Source organism: Stegodyphus dumicola, chromosome 4 (assembly GCF_044657685.1).
Source record: "Stegodyphus dumicola isolate Sdum_Otavi_A_Nest chromosome 4, ASM4465768v1".
NCBI classification, from domain to species: domain Eukaryota; kingdom Metazoa; phylum Arthropoda; class Arachnida; order Araneae; family Eresidae; genus Stegodyphus; species Stegodyphus dumicola.
Window position 1 is genome coordinate 163,505,521 of NC_140771.1, and position 17,251 is coordinate 163,522,771.

The 17,251-nt window shown below is 31.8% G+C and overlaps 1 protein-coding gene and 1 long non-coding RNA gene across 2 annotated transcripts in view; one reads left to right on the forward strand and one right to left on the reverse strand.

Annotated features, from left to right (window-relative positions):
- LOC118188671 (carbonic anhydrase 2-like) overlaps positions 1–12,359 on the reverse strand; it is a 217,222-nt gene extending 204,863 nt beyond the window's left edge. Inside the window, exon 1 of the mRNA XM_085815726.1 lies at positions 12,191–12,359. Within this exon, the coding sequence (XP_085671852.1) occupies positions 12,191–12,245 (55 nt within the window). The 5' untranslated portion in view covers positions 12,246–12,359. The remainder of the gene's footprint in view (positions 1–12,190) is intronic.
- Positions 1–17,251, forward strand: part of LOC146997745 (uncharacterized) — a 207,223-nt gene that overhangs the window by 173,515 nt on the left and 16,457 nt on the right. The window lies entirely within an intron of this gene.

The window sequence follows — 17,251 nt, forward strand, 5'->3', positions numbered from 1 at the left end:
GCTTGTAATATTTATTTTGGAAAACAAAATGTGTTTGTTTCAAACAGAGTTGAGTGAGAGAAATTAGCTCATCAATTTCGATTCAAGAGAAATGAAATTCGCGAAGTCTGGTTTCTAGACATCTTAATGCACCCTCCACTGGGACATTGGTGAATAATGATTTTACATCAAAAGAAACCATGAGTAAATTACGAGGAGAAATGTTTTTAACCTTTTTTACAAACTCTATTGAATTTTTTATGGTGTAAATGTTATTGTCTAATAGAGTGGAAAATCTAGAAACTAAATATTTAGCTAATGGATACGAGGCAGTACCTAAATTTGATACAATAGGGCGGAAAGGAATACCACTTTTATGAATTTTGGGAAGAGCATATAATCTGGCACAATTCGCAACAGATGGGATAAGCGAATGTTTTAAGTTGCTTGAAATGATTTGCGAAGATTTGATCGCAGTTTTTATTTTGGATAAGTCCGAAGGTGAAGGATCTTTAGGGATCGGATTATATGGTCCTTCGTTTAAGAGTTTAGTGACACCATCGATGTAAGTGTTCTTATCCATGACGACTATCTGGCCACCTTTGTCGGCCTTTGAAATGACAATATCCGGGTTAGAATGAATCTCGCGCATTGTAGCTCTTTCTCTCGCAGTTAGATTTGGTTTCAAAGGTTTATTATTGAATTTCACATTATGAGCGATAAGATGCCTAATCATTTCTTTCTGTGAATCTGAAACTTTACTGAACTTGAAAGCTTTTTCGATAGGAGCCAAAATCTTTGGAATCGAGGGTTTACAGGTTTCTGAGAAGTTAAAATTATATTTTAGAATTCTCTCTTGTTCTTCTGAAAGACTAACATTAGAAATATTAACTATTGGCTTGATGTTTACAATGGGAAGATTTTTTGAACTACTTGAACTGGAAGACTGTAAAAGAAGTTTTTCGAATTTAACTGCAAGGGTGTTTTTATGACGGTTAACTGCATTCTCCGTTCTAGACCAAGACTTTTGTTCAAGGGCAGTGAATTTTGGATATGTTTTAGCGAGTTTTAGCGAGTTCCGATTTGTTGTTTGACTTCTGAATCAGTGACTGAATTTATTAAGTATATTTAAAATCGAAACTGCGTCATCCATTTCGGCGCCATTCTAACACGGAACGTAAACACACATGGTGCGGCAAATGCTGAGGCTGATGGTATTCAGCGCCTCCCACATCGTTGGCAGCGTGTGGTGACAGCAGGGGACTACATTATGAGTCTTTAGGCCCAGGTTTGTCATGTCAACTTTATGTGTATTGTGTTATCATTCTTTTGCACGGTGAAGGATATATTGCCCTGTATACTACCATAATAAATTCGTGTGTTACGATATTTCAGTGCTATTTATTGTCCACACATGTAGTTAAGACCTTGTCCTTTCGTCTGTATATGTCTTATTTTTCAACCGCCTGGTATCTTCAAGAAAAAAAAAATAGTTGCCATGACTTTTGCCCCAACCTACGTATATAGCAAAACACAGGACCTTAGTTTCGAATAAACACAATATGACCTTCCCTGGCATTGAGAAATCTGATATGTTTTAGAGATGGCGAGATCTGTCTATTTCCAATGACAGAAAAATATCGTTCAATTTTGCTGCATAACATAAAGCAAAACAAAAAAGTTAATCTCTACATATAAAGGAAAGAGTCTGTGAGTCTTTCATTCATACTGCGCGTAAGCTAATAGTTCTGGGGCTACGAAATTTGGTATATAGGTGCATGTAGACAAGAGCCAGTGCACTTCGAAGCGGTTTTTCAAAATTCGAATCAATTATTTTTAAATTTTATCTTTTAGATTTTATCGCATCATTTTGAATGGTTTCATTCTTTTATAAATGTGGTTTTGGCTACAGTTTTTGATTCAATTGTATACTGGACTGCTGACTGTTGAAAATCAACACTGTTGCCACTTGGAAAAACAAGGGCGATAACTCTGTGCAGTTTTTAAATTTAATGTTTCTCTTGGGTACTGGACGTTTGTTGAGAGAGGGCAACGGGAAGTTGGTTAGTTTATTTATTAGGATAATTAATATTTGTATTAAGGGATATTGCTTATTTCATTTCAATTTTGTTATATGTAATACATTTTTTTTAATTTGTGGTTTTTTTATGAAGCTGTCCTGCAAAGTAAAATTCTGCGCAGTTTTTAAATTTAACGTTTGATATTCTCTTCAAGCATTTATCCGGTATATTTAAAAGCCAGACGAAGGCTTGCAGCGTAGCTGCTAGTAATAAATAAAATAATAACCATAATTTGTTTCTTGTAGTATTTCAATATTGCTTACAAAGTTTCGTTTCCAACTCTCATTTTGTGGCGTATTTATTATTATTTAGCAGATAGCCATTTATCGGTGATGTTACTATTCGATATCGTATAACATTCTAAATTTATATTTCAAATTATAACTATGACGCTTAAATACTGCTCGATTTGAAAACCATAAGCTCACTTTTTAATAACTTATATACGATTATATTACTGTTTAAATAATGTATCTTACAGATGTAGCCTAAAGTGCGTTTAATTTAAAATATGTCTAACGGAAAAATTTTTATAAGCATTTGGCCCTTTATTGCTACTAATCAAACACGTTTCAAATGACATATGCTACATACTTCGTATTAATTAATTAAGAAAAGTTTTTTAATTTTTATTACTTTATACCAAGAAAAAAGTATTATCTAATTTTCATGAAGCAAAGAGTTTTGATTTATGTAAAGAGGAAACAATTAAATTACTTAATTTCAATACTTAAAAGCAAAATCGTGTATTTAATTTTTAGGGTATACTTAGATAAAATTTAATTACAATTTCTTTTCCATTTTATCGGCAATAGAAAGCAGTTATATTTTCATATTTTCAGGTATATAAAAAGTGATTGCTAAGTTTAGTCAACTGTTAAAAATTACGAGTATTTTGTTTCCCAGAATTAAAAATATTTTTTTAACTTTATAATCTTGGGTATCTCAGGTAGAGAAATACTTGAAGCCTTTCTACTGTGCCAATCGAAGACTATTTTATCATGCATTACAAAACATTTCAGACCGAACGTGCATAATAATACCTGATTATTACCCTTATCACTGAAAGCCCTGACAGCACGGTATCAGTAAATTTACCGCGATAATGGATATAAGAGCAATTCTATATAAACACATCTTTATCACGTATTTCCTTTAAGGGTATTCTCGGGATCTGCTTTTACATCCGTACGTGACGCAACGAAATTGTCACGTAAATTGTCTGGCCATTTTGGTGATAGAAATTGAAGATTTCAGTATGGGCAGTTGTGGTTCAATAACATCGGCAAAGTCTTAATTAACTTTCACATTATTGATAGTCAGCAATATACACTATGCTGATATTAAATATTATTTTAAATATTATTTTATATTAGCAATAAATTAAATTTTATAAAACTATATTAGCACATTTAAAACTGTGATGACCACTGTGACTGTGTATAATTTTATCTTTAAACATATAAGCACTAATAGAAATGGAGTGTAATATCTCTAATATAGTTAGAGGTATTAATTTCCATTTCTGTTACATCAGTAATCCATTTATGTTAGCAAGCACATGTTTAAAGATAAATTCCATTTCTGTATTATTAAGTCGTCATTTTGAACACTGGATAAGTAATGCATCAAAATTCTTATGTTATATTTAATTAAATCTTTACTCTTTTGAAGAAAGTATTACTACTTTCACAATCTGATTATCATGTATTAAAAATTAAAGTTATTGCCACTTCATTACCGAAAAGTATTTATTTCAACCCTCGTGTACAAACAATTCGGAGACAAACGCGTACAAGTCTTGAAAAAAATATTATTTAAGTCTCTTCTTTATTATTTTTTAAGTTCAAACGCACCATGTATCATCAAATTAAGAGCAATAATAAGAAACAGTTTGTTTTTTCTTTTCTTCTTATCATTAAATAATTTATTCTTTTATTAAATTTTTAAATACTTTATTCTTTATAATATTTTTAAAAACTTATTCTTTATAATAGAAGAATAAATTATCTAAATATTTATTTATTTTTTCTTAAATAATTTATTATTATTATCATTATTAAATAATTTATTTCCCTATCATTCAAAATTGCTGTATCGAACCGTCAATTTTTGCTATTTTCTGTATTTCGAATTTTTGCATGTTCTTCTTAAGCAAAAAAGAGCTGTCATAAATGCTTAGTTTAAAACTAAGGATAGGATAGATCTTTGAAACCTCGAAATCATAAAGAACTGATATTCAAATCTTCAAATCCCATGAATCTCACGAAAGATTTCTAATTCGAAAGCACGCATTTTCAAGGTTTTTTTTGGTCGTCATTCAGATCTTTCGAATTATAACCTAAGGTAACGGCTAAGCACTTTGATTCTGACTTTGGAGAGGTAAAAGTTTTATTGAAGTTCAACAAGCATTCATGAAAGAAAAGTTGCAGGAAGAGGTAGGAGCCAATAGCCGATCTTGGATCACCAGCATTAGCTTCCTGCGCAAATTTTAAATTTTGTTTTAAAAAAAATAATATCCCTAGAAAACGAGCTATTTTGGGCAATTGAAGTAAAGGTATGATCTTTTCATTTTTATGTTATTCATGTCACAACATGAATTTTTATGATTTTAAGAATGAAATAGTTTCAATTTTTTAAATTGTAGGTACTATTTTAAACAAACTAGAAGGGAAATGATAAAACTAAATTTGGGTAATAAAAGGGCCTGATAATATGATGATAACATGAAATACCCTTATAACTTTCCTAAATGGAAATTTTCTTTATGTGTCTTTCTCAACGATGCATCATATTTTGCAGTCCACTGAAAGATGTATCAACGGTGCTTTGTTATATGTAGTGTTAGAAACTTTTTTGTTAATTATAATAACGAAAATATAAACAGTTATCAGTTATATATGTGATATATTCCAGGATATAGATGTACTCTGCATTAAGTTAATTAGACATGTTAAAAAGAAAAATAGAGATATACTAAGTACTTATATTGTTTTTATCTCGCTCAGGCTTTCAAGAAATGCATGATTTTAATTTGTAAGAGGCTAAATGAATGATCAAGATATTATGATGCATGCAAAACGAACTTGTGAGGCCATGTTCCGTCGGATGATTGAAACTGGCCGACATGAACGCTTATTATTTCTTTATTATTCCAATATTTAATTTCATATTTTAATTACGATACAAGATATTTTATGCAGTATAATAAACTTGCATCATTAATCAATAAAAATACTTTTCATAAGATTTCTTTGCATAAGAAAAAGTGGGATTTCAATTTTCAGATATATGATATATAATTATTAATAATACATTATATATCTGGAAAATTAAAGTTAGAGTTTGACTTGCTTTGGTAACATAAACTATTTCAAACTCCAACAGATGAAAAGCGAATTATCGCTACGTCTGATATTAACTACAAAGTTTTGGAAAGATTTTAAAATAACCTTTTTCTTCGAACACAAATGCACTGCTTGTGCTTACAGTATCAAACGCCACTTCTGACGATATATCTAAAGTAATACTCAAATTCAAATTTAAAACGTCGACTAGTAGTCAAAGACTACACAATTATACTTATCTAAGCTAAACAAATACCGGATACCTATTCAAATCATCTTCCGGGAATTCTAATTCTTGGTGAAAGCACATCGCCTGGTAAAATTTTAATTTAAATATAGGAGTTTGTAAAGTATTTGCACTATCCTTACCGCGTGCCTTTATGATGTAACTAGTAAAAAATTGAGATATTTGGAATTCTGATCTCAGAGAGTCATTGTCTTATAAATCCACTGACTCTACGGTAGCTTCCGATGTGAAATATGGATTACGATAATTCGTCACCACCAAAATTTAGCGATTGGGTCCCCGTCGCCTCAGATGACCTTTAAGTATGAGAAAATGTAAGGTAGTTTCTTTCCCTTTACCGTGTGTGTTCATGGTATAGCAGGAGGCACAATTAATTTGGTTATTACTACTCCAAATTAAAACAAATCTAATTAAAGAGGACTGTGAGCGAATACCTGTTAAAGACAAGACGTTCCCATTCATCGTCAGCTGACATGAATTAGTCGGCAATCGGTAGGTCCAGATCTCGAATCACGGCGAAGGCATTGTACACATTTAATATTTCCTTGTATAGGCATTAGGTTATTTCGAAGCATGAGAGATGAAATATGAGCAATGCCTTCGCCTGTACTCGGACCTAGGACATCTCGAATACGCGTCGAGTGTGTTAACCACTACACCACGAAGGCATGTTAAGAAGGCGGAAGAAATACCTTATATCCTAATTAATGTGCAAGTTAAGAAACATCATTAGCGAAGTCTTTCCGAATTTTTCGGGTGCTTACTTTACAGTTATATTAGGAAAATTATACCTTCTACGATCAAGCCGCTAGGTCTACGAAACATGAAAACTTTATCTTCTACGCTACCTTTCAAGTAACCGTTTCCAGAATATTGCCACTCGACAGAATGTAATACCTCTGGATTTCAGATTACTCAAGAGGTTTAGAAGCAGTAACTGCTTTTGAGAGTAATGTAAATCTTTGTATAGTTTTTAAATAACGCATCTAACTGATGTGTAGTTTAAAATACATTTGATTTTTATGATACACAAAGATAATTGAGGGCATTTTCATCGTTTATTTTAATTAATAAAAGTTATTCTGAATATATTGCACCAAACATATATTGCATGCCTCGGAACATAATTTTTGTTTTATTTATTTAAATATTTACTTTAGACGAGCATGCAGTTGAGTTACTTTGTAATGGCTACATTAAATATTTTTAGTGCTTGAACAAGAGTAGTAATAGAAAGGTGGAGTCAGAATAAAAGAGAGTAGCAATAATAAAATGTTTTTCCATGCTGAGTCATTTTGTGTACTGAAGGTAGTTTTCTTTCCTTTAAGCACTACAAAGCGATGTCAGCATCTGACTGTACATGAAATAATGAGCACAGGCTTTTTTAAGGTTTATTCCTAAGCTATTGTTTGGAAAAGAATTCAACTAAAATTTTAAACTCACTTTGAGGAAATATAAATGATATGTTTAAGTAGGTTCTAAAATAGACAATGATGTACATTCTTCGACAAAACGTGCTACATAACCTAAACAATTCTGCTCGTGTAGTTTCAATATTGACCGACAATTCTTTGTCAGTTTATATGATCATTCCTTATATTATGGTTGTTTTGAATTCCTTATTGACTATAAATTTTCTTTCTAACTCACAACAATAATTTTAAAATTCGGATGTATAGTACATAATTATCCGAACTAAGTGCAAGCGGCTGTTATCCGGAAAGCGAAATAATCGAATAATTGCGTTTAATCAATGTTAACTGCGTTTCCCGAAGTACCCACACTAACTGAAAGCATGTGTTTTCCCGAACAGAGGAAAACTGGGATAATTTGGATAATTCTGTGTTAAATGCCGCTCAAATTATCCGGATTATCTGGAAGTACATGTTATCCGGAGATTGAAATAATCCAGAAAATTGGATTTTATTTCTCTGTAAGTCAAATATGTTTTATGTAATGCAAGAAAGTCTTATTTTAAAATTTTTATTTTATTATATTTCATATCAATAAAGATATTACAGTATCTTTAGCATTACAGGTGTTTTATATTTGCTTTAAAACATGCAATTTTTTTCATTCCATAAAATAATACGCAAAATACACTTTTCTCAATCAAATTAGGCAATGAAATTATATTTTATTTTTTTATTTGCTTGAATGCCTAACTCTTTTAAAACAAAATAAAAAAAGAAATTAATATTTATTTCCTTGCCTGAAAAAAAAAACAGAAAAATACGCATAACAAATAATTTTTCTGCATTACGTACGCACTTGTTGTTAAAAAAATTAAATTTATTATTCTTGACTTCTTCAACTATTTATTGATATCTTGCTTTCAAATGTCATAACTCAAAATAGTTATCTCATAAAACTAATCCTTTTTCGATCCAGGTCTAAAAAAGAATAAGAAATAAATGATAATGAAAAGAACTAAGTATGATTTAAAAAAAAAAAAAGACAGGCGGACGTACAACAGGATAAATGACATCTACTGATTTAAAAGAGTGTGATGAATTTTAAAAGAAATTTTAGGAATTTAAGAGCTAATTATCCAGTGCTAAATGAAGAACTATCGGAAGATTTTGGAAACTTTTTTTTCACTACATTTGTAGTAATGTTTTTAAAATGTTACCTTAAATCTTCATTAATGCGCGTTCAGGCAGGTTTAATTAATTTAATAATGCATCGTTTACATAAAAGATTTACTGTATACATATATATATATATATATATATATATATATATATATATATATACATATTATATTCGCATGTAGTCGAATTTCTGTAGCAAAATAATCAAAGATGTACGGCAAAAAGTGGCAATCTGGAATATTCAGATTACCTTACAGAAAAGTTTATAATAACCATTAAAATTTTAAAATGAAAAATACTTAAAAAATGAAAAATAATCCCAAAAACCTCCATTTTTATCTTTTCATTGAGATTCGTTTGCATTGAGGTAACATTTTAAAGAGTTTTGAGTTCAACAGTTACTGTAAACTTACTAGTTTAAAGAATCAAATCTCTAGAAATTCGAGACACGGAATATAAAAGTACTATGCAAGCTATTCAAAAAGTTATTAATAGTATATCAAAAGTACAAACTTTGCGTGAAGAAGGAAATTTAGCTGCAATGACGAAATTTTAATTCGAGTTTAGTGCATTATATAATATGTTTTGATTGTCAAAGTCTATTATCATGTTAATTTGTTCAGTATTATTCAACAGAGGAAGTAAATGTAGATTGCAACAGAAGTAGTAAATTTTATATTTAGTATATAAAGCTAAAAAATTTTTGAATCAATGAGTTTATTTTAACGAGTTGATGAATATAGCAATGTTAAACGAAAAGCGGGGAAAATGTTTTTCTGTCATATTATTCCTCCTAAATGAATATTACCGACAGACTTAAATTTTGTTAAGAAAAGATAGAATTATTCAAGAAGTAACCGTATATATATTCCTTGGATCACTCGGTCACAAGGCTTGCAGTTTTCTTTCCCACAAGAGAAGCCGCAACAGATTCTGTTTTGCATGGATACAGTTCACATCACGAAAACAATAACACCATCTACCATCTTTAAAGTGTAAAACACTTTGCTACTTACATAAAATTTACAGAATACTAATTTTGCACCACATACTGTAAAATAAAATTCTTTACTCAAGGAGAAGAGATATAACACAGCTACGATGTTAGGTGTGCTTATAAAAATAAACATTTGTTATGGCTAAATAATGATTCGCCGAATGAGCAAAGGACAATACCTAATTGCTTTCCTGTTAGTGCTTATCAGCTGCTATATATTTTTCAGTAATATATAAGATAAATTTGTACGGCATGTTTTTAACTGCTGATAATCAACTATATTTTATTATAAAATAGTGGTCTTCAGACTGTGTTCACAGAATCTTTGGGTTCCAAACAACTTCGCTAGGGGTTTCACATGTCAACATCGAATTCGAAAGACTTATGGAAAAAAATGAGAGCTGCAAAACCAACCCTCTCTAATAATTAATTCCAAGATATTTTTTACTTATTTTATTATTGTCCTTAAGATAATATGTAATATTAAGTAAATCTACTTTTATGAGTAAAACTATAACGAAACTATGAATGTTTTTTTATTTTTTACATAAAATGCATCGATATATATGTAACATTTATGGAATCATTAGGATTATTTGAAGCAGGAGATGTGAAACATATGCAGTGTCCTCGCAGGGATTCGAACCCTGGACCTTTCAAATACGTGTTGACTATGCTTCCAATTACACCGTGAAGGCATACGAAAAAGAGGGAGAAAATACCTTATATAGTCTGCCTTTTGCAGGACGACAGGGGATTAGGGGACCCAATCGCCAAATCACGGTGGTGATGAATTATCGTCCACAACCTTTCAGTTCGGGCGTCACTGTAGAGTCATTAGATTATTTCGAAGCAAGAGAACTGAAAAATACGCTGTGCCCTCGCCGGGACTTGAACCCTGGACCCCTCGAATACGCATCGAATACAGTTCCAATTACATTACGGAGGCATGCGGAAAGGAAGTAAAAATACCTTTCAATGATTTTGTTTTAACATTTATTATTTTGGTTAGTTTCACTGAAAAAACTTCTAATTATACGACTTTTACATTAACAAAGGGAAAAGGAGAGAAGAGGAAGAAAACATTATGGGGAGTAAGGGTTAGGGTTTTGAAAAAGGATATTCTAATTTTAGGAAATCTCCGAGTCCAAAGTTTGAGAACCAGTATAAGCCAATAAATATACCATGCACTTCCAGCTATCAAGTCATTCCATAACTAATGCCATTTTTCAGACGTAACTTCTTAAATATGTGCTAACACATTTAAACAATCGATTTTCACTGTTGTATAAATACCACTGAGTAAATACAGTTTCATTAAGATACATTCTGGCCAGGAAGCACACGCATATCAATTTGTTGCATTCATAGTTGAAAGTAGTGGGCACAGAATACCGCATCAGGGTCGTCTTGCTTTACAAGTATAAAAAACCCAATAGTGTAGCAAATGCTGCAAAAATATAGAAGGAGTGTATGATAAAGCTGTTTTGAATCTTCGCAAGTGCCAACGAAGGTTCTGTGACTTTGGACAATGCGACTTGCTTTCCGAAGATGCCAACCACTGGAGGGGCTCTTATTTTTTCTTTTGATAATGATGTACTTGTATTAAAAGTTGCAGTTGGAAGATATCCATGTGCAAATGTTGAGGAACTGGCGAAAGAGGTTAATTCGTCATCATCAGCTGTGCATCACCATCTGAAGGAATGTAGAATCGTATCTAAGCTTGTTAGGTAAGTTTCCATTTGAACATATTGACACAAATCAAGGAAAATCTGTGAAGATCTACACTGCTCTTCATTCACGTGAAAAAAAATTCTCCTTTCTTGAAATCTGTAGTGAATGGTTTCACGAAGCTTGCAAATTTCCACTGATGGAAACGAATACATTTGCAACGAGTGCTTGAAACGAACGCTCAAGACTGTTTCAGTAATAAACCGACCGTTTGCTTATGAAATGGCATAAAGGACATATTACAGAATCGGAAGAATATGGGTGATTAAAATGAGGAGTATGAAGTTGATTAGTATTTTACTTATATTTTTATGTACGAACTCACAGAAGATAAGTGAATAGTAAGCTTCTTGCTCTTAAAATCAAATCTTTGGTTTACCTTAAAACCCTTATTCTATACATTTTAAAAAGTATAATCACTTCCGCTCGAGGTCACGAAAGAAGCCTACATGATTATAAGAATGTGCGTGAGGAAAGAATAAGTGCATTTGTAAAATTATATTTTCTATATTAAATCTGCACCCTGCCTTTCCTGTACATTTTTCAATACTAATTATACTATTATTAACATTAAACATTAAATTTATATTGCCTATTTTTGTATATAGTTTTCAATTCTTAATTATTAAAATAATTTTACTTTGCGTATTCTCCTTCATAATTATTAGTCCGATTACGAAACAATAAGCTTATACTGCCTGTTTTCCAATGTAATTTTCAATCCTTTATTATTAAACAATAAGCTTACATCGCATACTTTTTCTACACAAATTCCGCTTTTAATTATGAAACAACACGTTTGCATTGCGAATTTTTCTATACAATTTTCATTTCCTAATTATTAAACAATAAGCTTACTTTCTTACACAATTTTCAATTCTTAATTATTAGAAAATAATTTTATATGGCATATTTTCCCATTTAATTTAAATCCTTAAAGATTAAAAATAAACTGATTGTTTCCAGTGTAAATAACTCCTAAGCCACCACTAAAATTGTCTTTCCAGCGATACCTTAGCGAGATTCCTTTGTGCAGTCATAAAAATAGGATCCTTATAATAGAAATAATATGCATAGGATGATGATCAGTCAGTTAAATTGGAAATTTGCGCGCAGCGCGACTCAAGAAAGATCAAAATAAAAGGCACGTTCCTTTTCCCCCTTAGCATTCCCTAGGAAGTGAATGTGAATCAAACGAAAGTGTGAGTACTCACCGTGAGTTTTCAGTGGCAGGACGAGAAGGAAACCGAGTAGCACCGTTCGCAGCATGGTCGCCTCCCGCTTTGACTGCCGGGTTTCGTTTGCCGTTTCTCTCGTTCGCTCTTTCACAATTCCCCCGCTGCCACTGCTCAGAAGATTCCCAGAAACGCATGCATGGGCTGAAACAGGAGAGAGAAATAACTCTTTAACCGAGCTCAGAAGCGTCTCTTGTAGCGTTTATTTATGATTTCTTTTTGCGCCTGTCTTTTTATGGGCACTACGGATAAAAACATACGGACTCCAGATATCCGAAAAACCACTTATCCGGATTTCTTGTTTGGTCTCAGTGTCCGTATGTCTTCTTTGTCTCAATCCGAATATCTCGTTCATAATCAGTAATACTGTACTAACTATACTGAGCTCCGTATTTATGGGAATGGTCATAATATTTAACTCAAAATCACCTTTTTTGCCAGGGAAGTTAACAAAGCGTAAGGAACAGAAACAACCCGTATTATTATTAATACTGTTAACTATTTTCCTGTATTTTCAAGTTCCTTTGGTTGACCCTTAATGGCTCTCGTCTAAAAATATTCCACATTTGCTTACCGCAGAATGATGAGAAAGTTACCATTATAACCAGTGTAAAACAAAACTGCCTACGGAAAATACAATTTGAAAAAAATCGTACATGAGTTTCATAACGAGAGGTAGGGATATATCATAATTTCAGGGAGAATGTGGCCAGCCTTTTATTTAGCTGTGAAGTACTTAGTTTTTTGGGGGGAAGGCCACCAGCGGCCGAGCGGTAAAGTCGCTGAACACTGGTAGTTCTGTCCGAGGTTCGAATCCCGCGAACGGGCTGGCTGCATGGGCGTTTTCGTGGTTTTCTCCATGTGTAACGTGCATACGAGCCAGTTCCTCTTAGAAAGTCCTCCACGAAGGCATCCCTTCCCTTGGGTAGATGGCCCTAGTGTGCTTTGCCATAATTGAATAAACCAAACCAAACCGAAGTACTTAGTTTTATTTTATGAAAATAAAAAAAAAAAAAAAAAAACTACTGTTATCCAAACATTGGTATTAATCTACGTTTTTCTGTACCTTTTCTCTTTTTTTTTTTTTTTTTTAAAGTTAAAAATTCATCTAAATCTAAATAAATGTGTGTTTGGAAAGAAGAGGGTGTGAGGATCTTCCGGCAATGGTGCATATGCACGCGTCTCAATTCATTTTTACCAAAATTAAATGTTCATTTTATTAGACCTTTCTCAAGTACCAGCGGCCTAGTGGTAATGTCACTGGACACGACACTGATATTTCGAACTCGGATGATTGAATCCCAGCAAATAGGCTGGCTGCCTGGTTGGTTTTATAACGTGGTGCGAACCAGTTTCCCTTAAAAAGTCCTCAACGAAGGTATCCCTCGTTATAGGTAGACAGCCTTCTAGTTGCTTCACCTTTTCTTAGAGGTAGCAACTTAATGAAAGAATTTTCTTTATGCATATAACACCTTTATGAAATAGGCCGTGTATCAAATGAAAAAAAAAATGAATAAAATATATTTAAAAAAAACTGTTAGGTTTGAGATTTTAAATTACGCCGAAAGGGGCGTTTTTTAACGTTTTGTGTGGTACCTTTATTTATTAAATATCATGTTATTCGCACTTAAACCAAAAAATTCAGTTCAACAGCAATATCGCAAAATAATTTTAAATGAGCGTATCGTTAGAATTTCCGATACATAGTCTCGCGCGCTGGAGATAAAAATGTTATTTCTGTACAGTGTTGCCATTGTTCGCTTTGAAATCGTTGAGTTTGTTAATAAAAAATTCGTTAAGGTGTTACAAAATATGAAGTCGATAATAAAACAAATTTCAAATTCCGAATTCGGGCTTCCGGATGCCCATATTCGGTGGAAAATTACGACTTTCAAAATTTGATGGCTTTGGGTACCGTTGTTTTATCACAATGCGAGAAACATGCATACATTTATTCAGATTTTTCATTATTTAATTTCTTTAAATATAACACAGGGCGATAATATTTGGTGGCAACAATTTGAAAAGTGAACCGACATTTATAGTGAATCAACGCAAAATGCCAAAACAAAATTAATGCCCCTTCTCAGCTAACGCCCTTTTGGATAATAATAATTAATAAAATATCAAACAAAACACTTTCTAATATGCTTTTTTATAGTTTAATTATTTAAATGGTTTCCAAATCTTATTCATCTTCAGCTTTTCTATTTTCGGTACAAGAAACAAGTTTTATACTCTCCTCCAGCGTTTTCAACTTTCCTGAGAAAACTTTCAATTTCTTTACATCGGAGTATACTTGAAAATAAAAAACAGTTTGTTTCGCAGCTGAAAATTTAAAAAGAAAAAAAAAAACTATAGCTGGAACAATGAGCTTTCACAATGCATGATAAAGATAATTTTGGTAATTTTTCTCCAAGGTTACAAATTTTATAAAAGCAAAATGCCATCAACTCTCATAGCTTCAAGTTGAAGTAAGTAATAAAAAAGTTTACAATTATGTACATACAAAAGTACGTATTTCTTTTTATACGTCGAATTAAAATTTAATAAATAAACGAGAAAGCAATAGGGTATTATTCATTCTCAAGTGTTATCTCAACTAGAAATATTTCTTAATTTGTTTATTTTTAGTTTAAGCAATTTATTTAGTGGTTAATCCCATATATTAAAATTATTTGAAATAAATATCGGTCTGGTAATTCAATATTTAGCTCTCAGTGTGTTAAAATTAAAGTGTAACCAAGAGAAATTTTTTCCAGATACTAAAATTTAAAAATCAGATAGGAAAAAAACATAAATTTGATTTTTCCCTTTTGTTTCATTACTAGCCGCTACGCGCCCAGCCTTCGTCTGGCTTTTCAATGTACCAGAAAAATGCCTAAAGGAAACACCAAAGATTAAATTTAAAAACTGCACAGAATTTTACTCTGGAGAACAACTTTATCAAAAAAAAAAATTAAATAAACATGTATTATATGTACAAAACTACAATGAAATAAGCAATATCCCTTAATACAAATATTAATTATATTAATAAATAAATTAACAAACTTCCCGTTGCAAAAAAATCATGCTAAACTTTTACTGAAAGTATCTTAATAATAGTGAAATTATAAGGTATTCTCCCGCCTTCTTCGTATGCCTTCGTGGTGTGGTAATCTGCAGACTGAGCGCGTATTCCACAGGTCCGCGGTTCGATTTCTGGTGAAGGCGTTGCGCATTTTTCATCTTGCCTGATTCCAAAAAATACCTAATATCTTTATAAAGTAAGCAATAAATACTTTATGTCATATTTTCAATAATTAGCAACGTTTTAATAAGTATTTAGTAAATGAAATTTAAAAGTTAGTTAATATTTTAAATTTTATTAAAAATGCTTTTTATTTTATTCAAAAATTGGCTCGTCAGCTGCTTCCAGATTATGCATTCGGCCAGTCTGCAATTTGGGCTTTTGACCACTGGTCTAATTTATGGTGTTAAAAACATATTTAGGAAATGATACAAATTACTAAAAAGTAATTTTATAAATTTTCCAAAAAGATATTTACCATCATCTTAAAGAAGACGTATTTCTAAGCATACCTGTAAAAATTACATTGCGAAAAAAAAAAGGGGGGGGGGGACACTTCTTTATCTCTCGTTCTATTCGGCCGATTGACGAAATTCAACATGCGTTTTTCGTCTCGAAAGCGCGACTTAGGATATGTACTAGATTTATATATAGCATTGTTCTAATATAGGTATTTTGACACAAAATCGGACTTTTTCTGAAATAACATACCAATTTTTCCCATATTTCGATTCTGCGCCTCAAGTTACGCCAAACTGCCTAGTTTTGTAAAAATCGCACGAGTAGTTTTTAAAAAATTAGCTCTCAAAATTTTAGCACCTCAGTGTTAATTGAGTTTGGTATATATTTATTAATTTACCCTTTTTTTATTAAACTTATTTGATACTTCCTTTCACATTTCGAAATTTAGGTTCATTCCAAATAAAATTCACCCTTTTTTGTGATTTATTTTTAAAATTTGTATTTTTAAATAATTTTTATAAATTTTTCAAAAAGATTTTTACCATCATTTTAAAGTAGACGTATTTCTAAGCGTACCTGCAAAAAATTATAGTTTTTTATTCAAATTTTCAAAGATATACGTGAATTTATATATTGGCGCGTTTTGAAATTTGGTATATTTGTTGAAAGCGATATAACATCAAATGTGGTTTAGACACTTTGTAGTAGAAACGATGTCACTTTTTTTCCGCTCACGCACAGTGTAAAAAGGTAGGCTACCTTTTTACATGCCTACCTACTCGTGCCTACCTTTTACCTCCTAAATATGTAGGAGGTACTGCACGAATCCGCTCCGGCGTAATGGAAGGAAAAGGAAAATTGGTTGCCACATATTAAGAAGTTCGCCAAGTGAATTATTCTTGGCGTAAACTGAAAAAATTGTGCCAAGATAAATTTTTGAATTTCTCCGTAAATTTCGCACAAAATTTTAAAAAATTTAATATTTAGGCATACTTTGAGTCGTAGAATCGAAATATGGAAAATAATTGGTATGTAATTTTAAAAAAAGTCCTATATATATATAAAATATATCTATAGTCGAGGTTTCGAGACATGAAAAACGCAATTTGCATTTTGTCAATCGGCCCAGTAGAACGGGAGATATAGAACTATCCTTTTTAGTCCAAAGGGGCTTTGTCCCTGAAGGACTATTGTTTTCGCTTTGCAATTTTATGTTGAATCACTATAAATGTCCGTTTCACTTTTCAAACTGTTGCCACCAAATGTTAGAGTCTAAATAATGAAAAATGTGCATAAATGTATGTATATTTCTTGCATTGTGATAAAACAACGGTACATAGAGCCATCGAATTTTGAATGACGTAATCCTCCTACGAATATGGGCATGGGGAAGACCAAATTTGAAATTTGGAATTTGTTTTATTATCGATTTCATATTTTGTAAAACTTTAACGAATTTTTGAGTAACAAACTCAACGATTTGAAAGCGAGCAATGGCAACAATC